This window comes from Dermacentor silvarum, chromosome 9 (assembly GCF_013339745.2).
Source record: "Dermacentor silvarum isolate Dsil-2018 chromosome 9, BIME_Dsil_1.4, whole genome shotgun sequence".
In the NCBI taxonomy this organism is placed as follows: domain Eukaryota; kingdom Metazoa; phylum Arthropoda; class Arachnida; order Ixodida; family Ixodidae; genus Dermacentor; species Dermacentor silvarum.
This window is the reverse complement of record NC_051162.1, coordinates 149380807-149398936: the sequence shown is the minus strand read 5'-3', so window position 1 is coordinate 149398936 and position 18130 is coordinate 149380807. Positions and strand designations below refer to the sequence as shown.

The following is an 18130-nucleotide window of genomic DNA, read 5'->3' as shown; positions in this document are numbered from 1 at the left end:
TGCGTTTGCCACGCCACGCTCAATCAGTCCAGCAGTGAAGCGAAGGCAGGGTTCGCTATTCCTCAGCGAGTATTAACGTTGCAAGCATGTATGCTAGCATTTCTACTGAGCGGCGGTGTTCAAATAGACCCACTTTCACCACGTTCAGAGCGCATTTGCAGCAGCCCTGTCAGCCCTACAACGACAGCAGTCGCTCGTCGCTTTCCAGCTGTGCTTGAGTTCAAGGCAACCGTTGTCTGGAATGCCGAGGACAAGGCCACTGCGAATTTTTTCGCAGTGAATATTAGGGGGAACTCGAGAGGTGCATCTCCTCAACCCTGCTGCTCCTATTGTAGAATCGTTTCATTCTCACCTAGCCACCTTTCGATCTCGAGGGCTAAGCAGGTTTGTCGTGGTACAAACACAACTACGCTGCTTACCGTGGTTGCCCTTCAGCCTGCAAAAAGGCTACTACTACTACTACCGGCATGTCTTGTGGTAGCAGTGGTGTAGTGAATCTAGTCACGAAGTCGTTCTATTGTAAGGATGCACCGATCTGAGTTGAGTATACTGCAAACACTCGGCTAAGGTGATCAGCAGCAACAGGAGCCTACTTTTGTACACTACCTGCACAGGGGCTTCTACCAGCAATCTCCCAATACCCCTACTTTGCATCAGCTGATTCCACCCTACACCTACAAATCTGCTAATCTCATCACACCTGATCCACCCTCGGCTGTGTTTCTTTTCCACTGGGAGATGTTGTATTACAACATAGACTGCTCATTATACACATTACGTGACCTGCAAAAACTACACTACTTTCTGTGAACTTTAACTAGAGCATCAGCTACCCGCATTCGCTCTCTAATCCACACTGCCACCTGCTTATCTCTTAATGACAAGTCTTATCATTTCCTGTTCCATCAGCTTAGCAAAAAAGTATCTCCCAAAGTATTTAAAAAAATGCTTGAACTGGGCTCGTGCCTACCGAAACTCAGCGACTCGCATGCAAGGGAGCAACAGTGTTGCCAAGACAACTCACTTGTTGATGAGGCTCCATTCCAGGGAACACTGTAGCCATAGGCTGCAAAACCAGCCTGGGCTCCGGCTTGGGCTCCGGCTCGCTCGGCGGCTGCCAGCATGGAACCCCGCCCCCGCAGCGCTGCCCCGCCCCTGCGTGTCGACCCTCGTGGCCGACCCCGACTTCGACCCGTGCCTCGGCCCTTCTTGCCGCCCGGAGATGGTGCTCCAGGACTGTCCACTGAACAAACAAAGAAAACCGAAAAAAAATTTTTTCAGAAACCAGTTCAGGACATAGGTAATTGCTTTCTAGTTCAAGAAGACCCGATAAGAAAGAATGTATGGTTGTCACAAGTGGCATAGTAATATAGAGCACTTCCCTGGAGCCATAGGAAATGACAAGTGCATACCACAGCTGTGTGGATACAGCTATATACTTGGATTTGGACAACTGCTTGGAAATATAGAAGGCACAGAACGACTGTCTCAATTAGAGGAAAGCAGGTGGTAGCAAGCAGTCGCCACAAATACAGCTTCAGAGGGGGAGTGGACAATTTTAGAGGGTGAAGAGGAGCCACTATAAAAAAAAACTGTTGTCATAGCAAAGACAGACTTCAGCCAGAACACGCCTGCTACAGTCGAGCCCGACTATATCGAACCCGTTTATATCAAATTATCCCGTATACCGAACAATTTCTAAACACGGTAAATTTACATTGAGAATATATAGTAAAAGTTACTGTTACATCGAACGAAAATAGCAACGACAACCGATCTATCAAACTCCATGTGCCTCCAAAGTGCCCCAGCAAGTTGGCTTTCCCTCGCGGTGGCGGGGAAAACTGCCGGCGCCACCCTAGAAAAAGTGGTTTAGACCCGGCTGTGCACGGGCGAACACCCCCCTGCAAAAAATGATCCTGGCCTGCTCGCAGTGCTTACAGCCAATCAGAGACCATCGTGCTTTCTCCGAGGCGCGGAGGCGGCACAAGTGAGCGCCATTTTTTCTTTCTTTATGCTTGTGTGCCTGCTGCTGCCTCTTTTCCTTGAGTCCTCATTCAGCGTGGTCCGTGCTGGTGGTGTTGCCTGTTGGCGCTCTGTGAACTGTTGTCTGATGGCGCTCTGCGGACGATGATGTCGCCATCATGGGCCAGCTACAAGATGAGGACTACGTTGCAGATGTCGTGCCGATCACGAGCCAAGCGACAGCAATAAGGAAATTGACGATGGCTCGTTGCCTACATCCTCCGAAGTGATTAGTGCACTTGCGTTGGTCCGGCGCTATTGCGTGAATATAGAAGGTTGCAGCCTCAGCTGCTCCGACTCGTTGGACAACGTGGAGGCGTGCGTGCGTCGCAGGCAGCGAAGTCGTTGAAACAGAAGAAAATCCAGGACTATTTTGTTCCAAAGTCGGGCCCGCAAGTAAGCCACCATATTAATAAAGTACTTTTCTTATTGGTATGTGCCTTTGCGTCATCAAATCCTATAGTGGGCCATATATCGAACTAATAAACGTTTTTTGGCGAGTTCGATATACCCGGGTTCGACTGTATAAGTGTGTCTTGCGCCAAATTATAACGTCTTAACAGCGATATTTTGGTGAAACCGGTCACCAACAAAAAGTAAAATGACAACATGTGGAGGAGATTTCAAAAAAAAAAGGGGGGGAGGGGGGCTAAAAAAATTGCCCTTTGCCGGATAATTCAAACTCATCCAGTCAGTACGCACGTCTGACCCCTATGGTGACCCCAGTGGCGGCCCCTTTAGTGGCAACATCTGTCTCAGCAGAGCTTAGGGGTCAGTGAACGTGTTGAACTCGCGTCACTTCCCGTCAAAAATGCCTATTTCCAGCCTGCCCTAGGAAGATTTTTCAAGCAATAACCATAACTGATTACCGTAATGTCCGATTACGGTATTTACCAGAGTTTAATGCCTGCTTTTTTTTTTTCAGGAAGTTGCCTTCGCGGTGCAATCCGATACGAAACCAAAACCGCTTTTACGGTGTTTGTATGCTTTACATGGATGTACTGCAGCGAAGCTGACTTTAGGAACCCAGCTGCCATTGTGCAACACATATTAGACCCTTGCCCACTTTTCTTGCTAAATACTTAGGTGTGCATTAGATTTATACTTTGTTTAATAAGAGCCTTAATGTTGTTTCTATGTTAGTTTTTTACTCTGGACACATGGAAGGTGGGCACGCGCTTGATTCTGCCAAATTATTCACCGGTGTGTTCAGGCGTTTTTTCTGCATCTTGCTTCGTTTGACTCGTCGGATAATTCGATCAATTTCGTCGGTCCTGTAAGGGTTGCATCAATGGAAGACGACTGTACATAGGTGTTATGAGCCTCTTGCCGGAACCGGGCGTTAGCAACATTATACCCGGGAAGAAAATGTATGAACGAGGAATGTATTAGCGGGTTCCTACTGTACATAGATGACCATGAAGCTGTTGTATGCCTAGGCATACTTGGTGTGTTGATAAGAACAGAAAAACTACGCGCGCTTGCTTTCCTACGTGCTTGATCACAATATCCAGAGTGGCAGTTTGGGAGAGATTAGTGGCCTTGCAGTTTAGCTGGTGTTTAGCCAACACAAGACAGCCAAGAAGGCACCTCGTCTGGGTCTTGCCAGAACCCAAAGCGAACCATGTAGTACTTCAGTACAACCCCCAATCCTGCAGCACGAATCGCACCAAGAATGTCTCAAAAACATGGGCAAACATGATTACGTTCTCTCTTTGAAAAATTTTGGATACCTGCGAATGTGCGAAGGGGGCAACACCTGAAGGGGCAACATCATGGCAAATTGAGGCAGTGGGCCGGAAACAGTTTTTCTACGCTCATCAAAATGATGCACATGAAAAACATGACTACGCTTTCCTGCGGAGTCACAGCGAATTCTAAGTGGTCTGGGGCTGAAACACACGCTAGAAAATAGAGGAAAACGAAGGAGGCATGAAGTGACGAATCGAGGACATCTCACCAGAGGTGTTCAGGGGAGGCACAGGAGTGCTCGACGGGCTTCCATCATCCACGATGAGGGGGCCATCGCTGCTGTCATCATCTTGTGCAATGGCCACACTGCTCAGCGAACGCTGCACGGGCGGATGGTAGAAGTTGCTTTTACCAACACAGTTAAAATGCTGTATTAGATATGACGATGGTACCATGGCAAACTATTCCCCTTCAACGGAGTATTATCCTATTAAAACCAGCGGTACATGATCAGGACAGCTATGTCACGTACACCATTAACAGCTGTTGGCTGCAAAAAGAGAGACATCGTATTTACTTGATTCTAATGTGCACTTTTTTTTTAAAGAGAAAATTGGTCCGGAAAGTGCTGTAAGTCACAACTGAATATTAGAGCAAGTGTCATTGACACTGTCATTACAAGCTGGTGACATTACATGTTTTTGCATATGTTCGCGACAACATCATGGCGCTTTCATTGCGAAAGTTCCTAAAAAAATTCACCGCCGATTACGATACTCTCTAATGCGAAACTTGAGCGCAGCTACGCAGTTAAACCTCGATATAACGAACTTCGATTTAATGAAACTCGCTATGTAACGAACTATTTTCATTTCCCAACCTGAGTTCCATTGAATTAACGAAACCTCGAAATAACAAAATTCATGATGTAACGAAGTTTTTCGCTGCAAGTACAACTTCGTTATATCAAGGTTCGACTGCATACGTGTTTTCATTATGCGATAAAATGAGGCAAAGAATTTGAGAGAGACATGTAGCAGAGTTAGCAATCGTCGAAAATCTATCTGCAGGTCAAGTGCGTCGGCTTTTATACATGACTTGTCGAAGGTTCCACTGTAATCGCTGGTGCCGCTTGGCTTCCAGAAAGTACTACACAATTCGCGCCACGCATACAATCCGCTGACAAAACAACTGCAAACCATGAAAATCGAAACAAGCGCGAGCGAGAGCTGACGCGAGCAGACGATTGGACGCAACGAGCGGTCGGGCGGATCCACATGAAACCAGTTTCCCGCGCACACGTCACTGAAGGGGGCCACCCTCATTGGTGTCTACCGTTCACAGCTCATTTGTAGCTCTTTCGTCTTTCGCTGTTGTGCTCATTTGCTCGGTTACACCGCCGCCGCCGTTCCGCACAGGAACGGGCCATTAAGAGCTGTGCTCTAGAAGATGAGCTATTTTGCATGCTGAGCTACCAGCAATAGATACGCGTCACAGGTTTTTGGTGTTCTGAAGGCTAGCATGTATTGCAGGACGAACTGGCAAAGCGATTAATGGATGCATGGACAATCATTCCCGTTTGCGATTGTTGTGCAGACGTTCAAGAAATTTAGAATATCAAATGCAGTAGACTGTACGGACCATGGCATGCGATTCGTAGACCATGATAAAGAGAGCTGCTAGACTGCCGACGATGGGCATTAAGTGCGAGTAAAATTAGACTATTGGAAGGTAAATTCTTGAGGTTTCATCTTATTCAGATCGCAAAATCTGAGGCATCCTACTTTTTCTTCTTATAAAACCAGGTGCGTGTTCGATACTGGAGCACATCATTTCTTTACAATGAACTCGTAAAAGCTGGGCACACATTAATCAAGAAAAATATGGGGATCTAAGGGGCTCTTTTTTTTTTGTCAGTCACACCTGTTAATTTGCGCGGTCGTGACTAGCAAGAAATCGAGCCCCTCGTATCCCCTTGTTCTGCTTGCTCGTTTGCACAGCGAGGGCCTCGAATTTGGCAGTCCCGGATGTCATAAGGAGCACAGGAGTGTTTATTAGCCAGTCGTCTGCTCCTAAGGTCACACACTAACTATGTGACACCTGCGGTTAAAAGTATGTTGTGCTCGCTCACACTACCAGAGCTATCCTTGTACACACAGGCCGGAAGGGAGGATGGCGGCTGCGGTAGCTGAATCCGCAGAGCACCACACGCGTAATGCAGGAAATGCGTGTTCGACTGCCACCTGCGGCAACTTATCTTTGCGTCCACTTTCATTTCCCTTGACCTTATCATTTCTACATTTCAATTAAACATCCTCATTAGTTAAGGCTTGCGTTGGGGCTAGTAGAAATATCTCGAAATTACCTTAATTAAGGATTGCATTGGGGCTCGTTGGCCAGCTACATCTGTGCTGTTTTCGTCCCTGTGTATATTTAAATTTGCAGCGCTGCTTTATAAGTACAAGTTTAATCATTAGGTTCCCCTATGCTTTTTCTCATTTCATTACCTGTTACTCTGCATGGGTGCACATTAGAACTAGGTATGCACAACACTGTTAAAACCCCTGGGACGAGGCTGGAGAGCTACGGTTCAAAGTAAGGCATCAACCGCTATCCGCTGTGAAAAGGTGGACCTTATATGCGACAACATAAGGTACGTGCACCCACCTCGCTGTAGGGGCTTGGTGGAATCGAGTCAAGGCTGACGATGGACTCCGAGTCCTGCTGTGAAGGTAACGTAGGGGGCGGCGTTGATGCCATTGTCACAGGCGTGGGGGCACTGGTCGTCACATTGTGCTCAACCATCTTCTTCTTGCGGGGACCCCGCTGGTGAAGAGAAATATCAGAAAGAAAAAAATGTCACAAAAAGTCGCCAAAACACATGAATAACTATAGCTTGTGCGTCACCCCCTACAAGTCGACACCCTTCAAAGCTTCACCCTTCACATCACCCCAATGCAGTCAAACCTCAATACAACGAACCTCGATTTAACGAAATTTGCGATGTAACGAACTACTATTGTTATTTTCCGATCTTAGTTCCATTGAATGAACGAAACCCCGAATTAACAAAATTCGCGATATAACAAAGTTTTCTCGCTGCAAGTAAAACTTTGTTATATTGAGGTTCGACTGTACTCCTGAAACGGGTGCTGCAACACTTCTCAACGTGCGGAAGCTTTCGCCTCTTGCCAGGAGTTTTGTGGTAGGTAGGTGGGCAGGCTGCTGTCTCGCCTCATTCGGGGCCTTTTTGGTTAAAAAAAAAGGAAAGCGTGTCTGGTGGTGGGATTCGAACCAGGGTCCCCAAGCGCAATAGCCAGACACTTTACTCATTAGTCCGTGAAAGCATGCATGGAATGTGCAAGTGACAATGTTACCCCTCTTTTCTTCCCTCGTGTCAGGTGGCACTTTAATACAGTAGAACCCCGCTGTTACGTTCCCGGGTGCTGCGTTTTCCCGGCTGTTACGTCGTTTTCGGCCGGTCCCGGCACAGCTCCCATAGAACCCAATGCATTCGTAACCCCGCTGTTACGTCGCAACTGTGGGACCGTTACCGCATCATACGTTGCGAACTGCCACACCGCGCCGGCCCGAGCGGCCATTTTGACTTCATGTCGCTTGGCTTGGTTGCTTGACGATGGCATTGGCCGCCCAAAGTGCTGGGGGCGACATTTATTACGTATTTTAGGTTTCCGCCAGCAAAAGTATGGCCTTTGATATCCGCTTTTGCTATCCAAAGATGATGTCTATGACGCGTTGTGGCCCTAAAATTGGTTTTGGCTCATAGATGTTCCATATAAAGTCCAAGGGCGATAACGCCGTCGCCGCGCGCCGTATGCTGTATGTGCGAGTGAAAGCGTGCGAGTGAAAGCGTGCGAGGGAAGCCGCGTGGCCGTATGCTGAATGTGCGAGTGAAAGCGTGCGAGGGAAGCCGCGCGGCCGTATGCTGAATGTGCGAGTGAAAGCGTGCGAGGGGAGCCGACGACCACGTCTCGCGCGCGAAAGAAAAGCAGGGAGGAAGCGCGCCTCCTTCCGTTGCGCTCGAGGCACCAGCGAGAGAGCGAGGGGGGGGGGGGGGGAATAGCGGCAGCGTTGTGCTCTGGCATCATACTGTGCGGCGGCGCGCGGTCCCGCGGGCCGTATCTTGAAAGCGATCTGCGTGGGGGCAGATTCTACGCAGTGTAGGTGCGTCGGCGGCTCGTGGCTTTGTGCGTGCTGCGTGTTCTCGGGCTCAGTTTGGGTTGAAGCGATAGACAACAGCACGAAGGTCACTTCGCTCGCTTCTGCAGCGGCGCTTAACTGCGCGTGTCCGCGCTCATCGAGTGTGATGTGTTCATGTTTGCCTGTGGGCGCTGACACCATGTTTGTTAATTAGTTAATAACCGAATGTTTACAAGTTTATACAGACGATAAAACTACTATTCTTACTTTGTATAGCTCATCGCAATCGATACTTCGGCTGTCGGGCGAAACTACTTTTTGTCGCACGTAAGAATTAAATAATATTGTGTGCAGTTCAACACTACTCCCATTTCTCAATTTTTCCTGTTTCCTGGCTCTTGCGTTTCCTGGCTCTTACGTTTTTTTTTTTACGGTCCCGTGAAAAACGTAACAGCGGGGTTCTACTGTATGACTGGCACGCATGTCACATTGCACAACACCAATTTGCTTATCAAAGCAGGCACAGCTGCGCACATGCAAATTTTCCCCGAGGCTTCCAAGGTTAGACCTTCCACTAATGACAGCCGAGAGTGCAGTCACGTGATGCGAAGCTTAGTTCCCTGCAAAACACGCAGATAGAGTTGCCCTAAGCATGTCTCCGAGAAGCACTTCATTGGAGTGTTTGCACTTCAACGGGTGTTTTCGCATGAGCGACGGGGCAGGAACTTGCCGCGCATTGCATTGTCGCATTTGAAAAACACATCATGTAGGTCATCGGCGTTCAGAAAAGTCGAGTTGACATGCCACGGTAGCCAGGATACCCTTTGCCGCTAAGATGGGCACCCAGGGACAATGTCGTCCTGAGCAAAAAAAAAAAAAATCGAAGCACAGGCCAACGTTGCCACGGCAACGTTGTCCCACACACTATTGCTCGCAATCTGGTAACACTTTGCACAATTCCAACTAAGACTAGATAGCCAAGCCACCTGCAAATACGCTTCGCAACCCACTGATTCCCACAGTGCGCTGGACCTGTGTGACCTTCGGAGCGTGTCACTAAATAAACCTTCGCGGTCGCTAGACAATGCTGTCACGAAAAACCTAGCTTAAGCTATTCCTGTAGTTTCAGCACAGAGTTTGCTGTTTCACTCAATAGAGTGCTCACCCTTAGCTTCAAATTCCTGAAACTCCCCTCAGCATTTTGTGTACATCGTTGCAGACTTAAAGCTCGATTCACACAACGGTTCGGATTGCCAAGGAGGAGCATGAGATGGTTTTGGTGTCCATGCATCACATCTCACATGAGATAGCCGCAGACAAGCTGCTAGCGACGCGATTCGTTGCATTTCAGCCACGTCAGACTCGTCTGTACCCTGAATTGGCGAGCCGTCTCGTTGTGTGAATCAAGCTCAAGAGCCACAGTACCCTAGTTAGGTCGCTCCTCAGTTTCGTTGCACAGTAATAATTGTAAGAGAGACGGACTGACCTTCTCTCCCTTGTCGCTTCGCCTCTTGCGCTCCTTGGGCTTCTCGACGTTGTCCTCCAGCTGCTTCCGTTCCTCCTGACGCTGTCGGACTGTATGAAGATGCATGAAAAAAAAAAAGTTACTGCTAAGGAGGAGGTGACCAACTGAACTCAACTGAACAGTCGAACTTATTGCTGAACAACTCGTGTTAGAAATGAAAGGAATTCTCCCATGCACATGCAGAACATAGCTTAAAAGTGAACAGCAAAAAAAGTTTCACTGTCAAGCGTGATTAGCACTGGGGCTATGAGAGATGGCACAGTGGAAGGGATTTGGATTAATTTTGAGCCACCTGGTTTTCTTTAATTAATGAGCACCTAAAGTTAAAGTAACACAACAGCTTTCTTCCATTTCGTTTCAGCAGCAGAGAACCGTATCCATCCAAGCCACCACTGTGGGCACAACAACCTTTCACTTTGGCTAAATTGATTATAAATGAGCAGTGTACATTATCAATGCAATTTTGGCAAAGCTGCAAGGCTTCTAATTGCCTAATTTCCTTATTAACAACCTCAAAGGTTCCTTATTAACAACCTTAACCCCACTGGCTACCAAATATCACCTCTGTACCAGTTAGTTTTGCCCTGTACACGTGCCACGCAAATTTCCGCTGTCGTGCTTGCTATATAATACTCTACCGTGAATCATGCGGCAAAAATGCCGATCAATGTTTCATTTACAATATAAAGCAGCATTTTTCCGTTCAGAGACATAACTGCCAGTCACAGATCCATTTTTGTGCGGGAAAGCTTGAAACACTCGGGCATTTATTTGGAGAGCAGCCCCGCACTTTTGACACCCTCCCATGTTGTCGCTATCTTTCCCCACTTTTTGAACTGCAAGCTTTTCACTGCCACGATGGATATCGTTTGCCAGGATTTGGCAGAATCGGATGTGAAAGATGTGCCCGCTGCGCTGCTTTCGGGCACATAGGTGTCCGAACACGTGCCAAGCATGCGCCAACATTCTACAAATGTCAACTAAAAACGAAAGAAATCAAACCCCTCTGAAGCGCACACCCTAGTGTCATCGATCGACAATTCTAAACTTGTCAAGCGTACATTGGCTGTCGTGCCCATCCATGAATCATCACTACCACCCATCTGGTGAATTTCCAGCTTTGGTAATATGCCCCCGCCTCCTTGCCCAGCGATTCGTCAGCTTCGGATGCCAAAGCATCAAAGCAAACGACGCATGCATGTGACGGTTGACAGACGTGACGCAGGTCTTGGGAACGTGGCCTCAGAGATCTACAGTGCACCACAGGCTATGTCTGATCTCTGAAGTCATACCCAGGTGCTATGCTAATTCTCGAAGTTTTGGGTTCTGTACCCCTTCTGCACGATAATGGTGTGTTCATTAAATTTTTGGTGTCAAAAATGCCTTATTGCAAGGCTTTCACTTGTATTTCAGGCATGAAATTTTGCAGGGAGGCTTGTCTATATCTTTGCTTTGTGAAACTAGGCTGTTTTTTGACATGAGCTAAAATTTTCTTGTAGTGGGCCTTTAAGGGGTGCACATTTTGGGCAGCACAGTTGTGTGCTGGTGTTCGTCTGTCTGGTCGCTTGCTCACGGTGCAATACTATTCCCTAATTTTACTACCAAAATGCCACGTCCGAGCTAACGGAGCACTCACACTTGCGCTCCAGCTCGGCGTCGTCCAGAAGCAGAGACACAACCTCCTTGGGCTTGAGCGTGTCGGGCTTGAAGTTGCCGCCACTGATCACCATGCGCTGGATCTGCGGAGAGACGAGACATGCGAGGATGGAGAAAAAGGAAGCGAAATGTGTGGATGGCCTCCGCGAGCTTGCTGCACAAAGTGGTTCCTGACAAAAAAACGCAAGTGTCGCAAGGTTCTCTGTCCTCCTGCAGCTTCCGCTTAACACAGAAACCTGTTGTGCAGATTCGTACCATCAGCACAAATTGAAGCACGGGGCCAGAAAAATCTGATGACAAAGACTGCTATGCATAAACACGATTCAGTACAATATGCGATTGCTCTGTATCCAGCTTGTAAGCTTCAGGAGGGACAGTGCTATTCAAATAATATTCACCATTTTGTTCATCATTAATGAAACTTTGCAGTCTTTAAGGAGATCCTATCTAAATACACGTGAATTCAAAAACCGTTGTGCTCGACAAGCATTGCACCAAATTTGATGTGTCTGTTGCATTTAGAAGAAAAAGTTAATCTGCCAACTGTAGGGAGAAAATTTTTTTATAGGTGATCAATTATTTTTTTTTATTCTTTAAAGAAAAAAATCAAGTTTACAACTCTATAACTCAGCAACAAATAATGAATTTAAAGCGGAGAAAACTGATGCACTGTACACTGCTGTGTAACAAACACAACACCGATTTGTAAGCAGTACTTTTGCAAAACACTTGTAAGCATTGTAATAATTTGCACAATTGTAAACTCGTCCCCTCTGTCCCCTTTAGATTCTCTAAGAGACGCAGTTTGTGAAACTGCAATATCTGTCCTTGGTGCAGACTTGGAGATTTGTAAACTTTATGCTTGTACTTTTTTAAACTTGCCAATTTCCAACAATTTTTGCAAAAAAACAATGGAGGCCCTAAATCAAAATTTAGTCTGCTAAGTTTGTAAAACTTAGCTCTCTCTCTCTCTAAAATGTAACCATTTCATTCGAATCACTTGAGTGGTTGCCTAGCGAGCATTTCAGAATTTCATACGTATTTTAATGGAAAAATTGGAGTTGGCCCCTAGTTAAAGCTTCCTCCTAGCGTTAACCTCCTCTCTGTTTTCTCTTGTGAAGAAAAAAAAATGTTTATTCTAGAGTTTTCCAAGTTTCCAAAACCGCAACCTCATCATGAGAAACGCCGTAATAGGAGACCTAGCATTAATTCTGACCGCCTGGAGTTCTTTAACGCCCACTCAACTTTAAGTACACAAGCTTTTTTTTTTTTTTTTTTGCATTTCGCACGCATCGAAATGCGGCCGCCGCGGCAGGGAACAAACTGGTAACCCTGAGCTCAGCAGCGAGTTGGCGAGTTTTGCGAGAACTGTCCCCAAGCAAGTTCTACGTAACAAAGATAAATATGTAAATAAATAAAAACAAAGACAAGGTCACCATGCAAAAGGAAGCTGTTCACATCACCGACAGACAGCGATGAAACGCTCACCTCACTCTTCTCCCGCGCCCTCTGAAGGATGCGCTCCTCGATCGAGCCCTTGCAGAGGAGCCGGTACACGGTCACCTGCTTGGTCTGGCCCAGACGGTGGGCACGGTCCATGGCCTGCTGGTCCACAGTCGGGTTCCAGTCGCTGTCGTAGAAGATCACCTGTGACCAGAAGGAGCCACTTCGTGAAAATTCCTTCATGGTGCTTCTCTGTGTGCGTCGTCCTATATGTACTGCGCTTCCTGTTTGAATGTTTGCATTGGTGTTTGTACCTGTATTACGTCTCCATAGTTTTGTATTACCCTGACAATCTTCTGTTTACGTATGAGCAAATGTAAAGCTTAGTACAGGCTGCATTACCTAGCTAATTTTCTTGGGTACTTTTGCACGGGCCCACAGTTTAGCTTTCTTTGTTGGTTAAGGGGCTGGGGTGGCCGGCTTGCAAGTTGTCACTTATCATTCGAACAGAATTATCTTTCTGCAGAATCCATGCACACAAACAATGCACACCTTATTTCATCACAAATGCAAAAAATATAGGAGCCAAATGTGGCCATGAATTTTGTGGTCTCGTGGAAAAACTACACCATGGCACAAATGCAAAAAATACCACTAGCGGTAGTTCTGAGCCACATGAATCGTCGTCACCACCACCCCATTTTGTGTCCCACTCCAGGTTTTGACAAGGGCCTCCGTCCCAGCGATCTCCAGCTACCCCCGTTCCACGCTAGCCGATTGATTGCAAGTTATGCCGGCAAATTTCCCCTAATTTCAACACCCCACCTAACTTTCTGCCGTCTTTGACAGCTCTTCCCTTGTCTTGGCACCCACTCTGTAACTCTACGGGTCCGCCGGTTATCTGCCCTGCACATTACACGGCCTGTCCAGCTGCATTCTTTTTCTCTTAATGTCAACTAGAACAACGGCTATCCCCATCTGCTCTCTGATCCACACCACTCTCTTCCCGTCTATTAATGTTGCGCCTAACGTTTCTCGCTCCATCCCTTGTTGCATAGTCTGCAGCTTTACCTGCATCGACACTATTCCGTTGAAAAGAGTAAAAGCAATGCTGGAGTGATGTAAAAAAAAAAAAGGGCAGGAGGCTGCAGCTGTGTTTAATGTGCTCCCACTCACCGTGTCTGCAGCTGTGAGGTTGATTCCAAGACCACCAGCACGTGTGCTAAGGAGGAACACGAAGATGTCCGACCTGCAGACAGCAAAGCGAATAGACTGAGCAGTTAGGTTAGGTTAGGCACACAGCGCCATAGTGGCTACACGAACATGCTCCTTTCGAGACAACTTAGTTTCACCAAGTTTCGTAACAACACATAGATGTGTTTTTTCTCATTTTATTTACGACTGGTGTGTTGTAGTCGACCCTGCTAACATAGTTAACTGCGTCACCTTTGAACAGGTGTTTGTGAATGTTCGAGATTTTGAATAACAATCAAACGGCCTTTTCTATTTCATTTATACTTGATTTTATTTTATTTGTTTTTGCACGTTAGACACCAGAATTAATTATTATTATATTTAAAGGAAGGTAGACTGATTGGCTGATTGATTGATCCAGTGTTTGCTTTCAGCATTGCGTTCCATTCCAGTCATTATAGCGTGATGCCATGAACCAAGCACAGGCCGGAGGAACCGAGTCGGAGGAACTTAGCCAAAGGAACTGAGCCAAAGGAACTGAGTCGTACCTGGCCTGGAAGTCGGCAACCATGTCCCTCCGGTCAGAGATCTTGGAGGAGCCATCCAACCGCATGTACGTGTGCTTGCGATGCCACATGTACTCCTGCACGACAGGGATCAGATGATGATGACCGACACAAAGGGAAGATCAAATGATGAGAAACAATCTTACTGTTTTGAGTCTACTGCATACTTATTTATTATTTTGATATAGTGCCTTGCGCTCTGACTTGGCCTGCTTTCACATGAATTTTATTTAGCGGCATGTATGATGCTGTTAGCAGTTACTTACACAAATTAATTTTTTAAAATGAGCACTGCTATACTGTCATTATGGACCCAGCAAAGTTGTCAAATTTAAACGACATCATTGCGACTTAGCAAAGCTGGGACATAGCTTAGCTGGCCCAATGTTGGGCCAACATTAGACTTTCAGTGTGGTGTTGCTTACGGTACACCTCGCTTGCATTTCACGTTCTCGTACACTACATAGAACTGTGTTGATTTCTTTTTTTTTTTCCTGTCTTTATAAGCATGTCTACCAGAGACGCAAGCGACGCACAGTCAGCTTGGCTGCAATACAACAAAGCCACGTAGATGCACCGTCGCCCTTTGCTCAATCAACTTAGCAGCGGAGAGAGCGCAGCCTAATGCCTTAGTCCTTGGATATTGTTTTTATGTTGTTGTTATGCCTTTTGCCAGCGACATACATGCCAGTGGACCCTTCTCTATTTTTTAAGGAGGGGCTCACCACAGCCAGGAAAGTCCGGGAGGATTCCCAAAGGAAGCTTCATTTTAAAAAGAAGGGGAGGTGGGGCTCATCACATGAACGTGACAGGGGCCCGTGGCTACAGTAAGGGAGAAGGCAGGGAAGGAAGGTCGCCTCTGACCCTCGCCTCCTGCCTCCCCCCCCCCCCATCATGGCAACGTGACATTTTAATTTCTCCTATCCCCACTAATAACGAGCCAATTTGAGAAACTACTTCGGCAAAACGCTCCCCATGTGGTGTTTTACGACTTCCACTGGGTGACCAAAACTTGCAATGGGGCCTGGCGAGGTGCTCCTTAACCTAAAGGTGTCCTTCCTAACGTCAGACATTGGGCTAGTTGGTTCTGCGTGACTCAAAGCGTAACAGCGTGTCTTCGGATGAGGACATGAAACGAAGAACAGACAAAAGCAACTCTTACTGATTCTCTGCTCTTTATTCTGTGTCCTTGTCCAAAGTCGTGCTGCTACATTTTGAATCTGCCCAGTGACCGACGTATAGTCAATGTGGCCCATCACTGCACTTACAACTCTCCTGTTTGCTGTGCTAGTGGGCTCGTAAGGAATTCTGCTTAGAAGTATGTTGAATTAAGCTAGTTAGTACAGATTATTTTCCTAACGCAGCACAAACAACGACACAGACAGTGTTTTTTCATTTTCTAAGTCTTCTCTGTGTCATCGCTTGCAAGGAAAGCAATTGTGCTTCCTTGCTAATCTGAGAATGAGCTAAGAGAGGTTGCAAGGAGAAACGAGGGTCACTCACTTCGAGGAGATCGATCATGCGTGTCATCTGCGAGTAGATGAGCACTCGGTGGCCCCCAGCTTTCAACTTCCGCAGGAGCTGGTCCAGGACCTGGAGCTTGCCCGAGTCCGTCACCAGAGTCTCCTTGTCTGTGGTTTGCGCAGGAAACAAGGTATCACACACATGCACACACACAAATTAAATGCATCCAGCAGGTCACAGTGAATTATTGTGCTCACTCGAATCACATGCGCCTGTAACTAGATCATCTCCTTGCACACCAGGTCTTAAATATTTAGAGAAACTAACAGCAAACATTAAACTAACCATCTGTGACTACGCAAGGGAGTTTGCCTAAATAAGAGCCTGAAATTTATCCGTTCAATGGGTACATGAGGAGGACTGAGAAAAATAAAAAGCCAATTCAGGAGCTTGGCAAATCGTTCAGCCTCTCACAAAAGTTGCAGCAAAAGTCGCAGTATTGACCAGCGTATCCTAAGAGGAAGACAGAGACAAAGACACAAGCAGTGATGTGTTAGTCTTGTCTCCGTCTTCAGATGCACTGCTCAATGCTAAACGCTCCATACCAATAAGCATAAACATTTACACCTTCAAGATTATTTAATTGATTAATTCATTAACCCTGTTTATTTACCAAAGCAACAGAAGCTCCATGACAGATGCTATAGTTGAGGGCTCTGGATCTGACCACCTAGGGTCCTTTAACATGACAGGTTATACAGAGTAGTCTGACAAGCACCAACTACCAAACAGAGGCACCCGTTCAATAGCACCCATTCAACGACACTTTCACCTCTATCTTTGAAGAAGCAGGTAAAAGCCGGTCCCTCACCTGGTATTGAGATGTGTGACCACCCGTGGAAAGGTCTGGCAGACGCAATGCCCCCTTCCGGTGGGTCCCGGGGCTCGAACCCCGGAGCCGGAGGTTCGGGGCTTATCGAACCAGTCCGCCACCACCGCTGGGCATCGGGGCTGCCGCACGCCTGCACCCCTCGCCACCACCAGAGGGCGCGGTTCGACAGGCACTCAATGTTCCAGGGCTCTGCTGTCACCTGTGCAGCCACCAGCCGACATAAGCCGGCAGTTCGTAACCGCCGGTTCCCAAGCATGGCTCCAAAAGCATGGTAGAAGGAAAAAGACTAGGAGGGAGCGCCACGTGCCAATTTTGATACCACGCAGAACGAGACAAGTGATGAATAACAAGGACAGACACAAGCGCTAGCGTCTGTCCAAGTTATTACAACTACCCCTGCAAGCATGCCGTGCACTCTTGACAGTATTCTGCAAAGGCACCAGCAGCTGGCGTGACCAGTGCTGTCAGCAAGACATGCAGAAAGAACCAAGTAAGAAAGCAAGCTCACCCGTGGCGCCACGCAGGAGACCAGGAACCGAGGCAGATCCGTCGGTATGCACTTCCGAACCTGAACCGGTCGTTGCCGGTGCGGGAACTCGGGCAGTGGTGGAGGACTTGCCGGTGGAGGATGCGACGGCTTCTGAAATAGGGCCAGGGGAAATCAACTTTACTGCCATCATAACTGTTTCGCTTGTTATGCAGATGCACGCGATACGACTACAAACCTGCAGCACATATGTTCACAAAAAGGCTTTTGGCAGTGCACCTTGCGCTGCCAACAAGCGGTCGATGCAAGACGCAGTGGCAACATCTGATAGACAGAGATCTGAACAGTTTCACGGCAATAGTGATGTCCTTCGTTAGGCCAAGCAGCATCAAAACAGACAACTTTTAAGGAACAGGGCTCGATCATTGCCAATACAGTCAAATATTGGTATCCAAAAAGCTTCCTGCCAATATCAGCCTGTAGCAATCATATGGATGCAACAATAAGTCATATCGAACACAACGAAGATATTTCCGTGTCAGATCTGACTACATTACTGTGAATTGTCTATGAAGTCAGACAAGATGAAACGAAAGCTGATTTTAGCATCTAGTTAATATGATTTCCATGAAAAGCAAGTAACAAGTGCAAATTCAAGTTAAAGTGGTTCCTTGGCCGCCGCCCACGTAGACTTGCCGGCAAGCCATGCAGAAAGCCTGCAATGCTTCATGTGATATCTAGCAGGTGTACGTAATAAGCAAAGTTCTTTACTCAGCCCCATGAATGCACACATTGGACCTAGCCTGTTTTATTACAGTGTATGCAAGGGTTTTGCATATACAGTGGAATCTCGATGATACGAATCTCACGGGGTCACGAAAAATATTCGTATTAGCTGAAATTCTAACACCGAAACACAATTAAAACTAGCTAAATTAAAGAGTCAGAGGTGAACTCACTCAGGCACACGCACGTAAAAAGCATTTACAGTATAGACTACTTATAATGTAACTGTTTATAGTGCA

The 18130-nt window shown here is 47.0% G+C and overlaps 1 protein-coding gene across 1 annotated transcript in view; it reads right to left on the bottom strand.

Moving 5' to 3' along the window:
- Positions 1-901: 901 nt before the first annotated feature.
- LOC119463979 (chromatin-remodeling ATPase INO80-like) overlaps positions 902-18130 on the bottom strand; it is a 56246-nt gene continuing 39017 nt past the window's right edge. Inside the window, 11 exon segments of the mRNA XM_049656082.1 lie at positions 902-1243; positions 3986-4097; positions 6385-6543; positions 9365-9453; positions 11040-11142; positions 12548-12706; positions 13679-13751; positions 14245-14339; positions 15766-15893; positions 16598-16817; positions 17127-17258. Of these exon segments, the coding sequence (XP_049512039.1) occupies positions 906-1243; positions 3986-4097; positions 6385-6543; positions 9365-9453; positions 11040-11142; positions 12548-12706; positions 13679-13751; positions 14245-14339; positions 15766-15893; positions 16598-16817; positions 17127-17258 (1608 nt within the window). The 3' untranslated portion in view covers positions 902-905.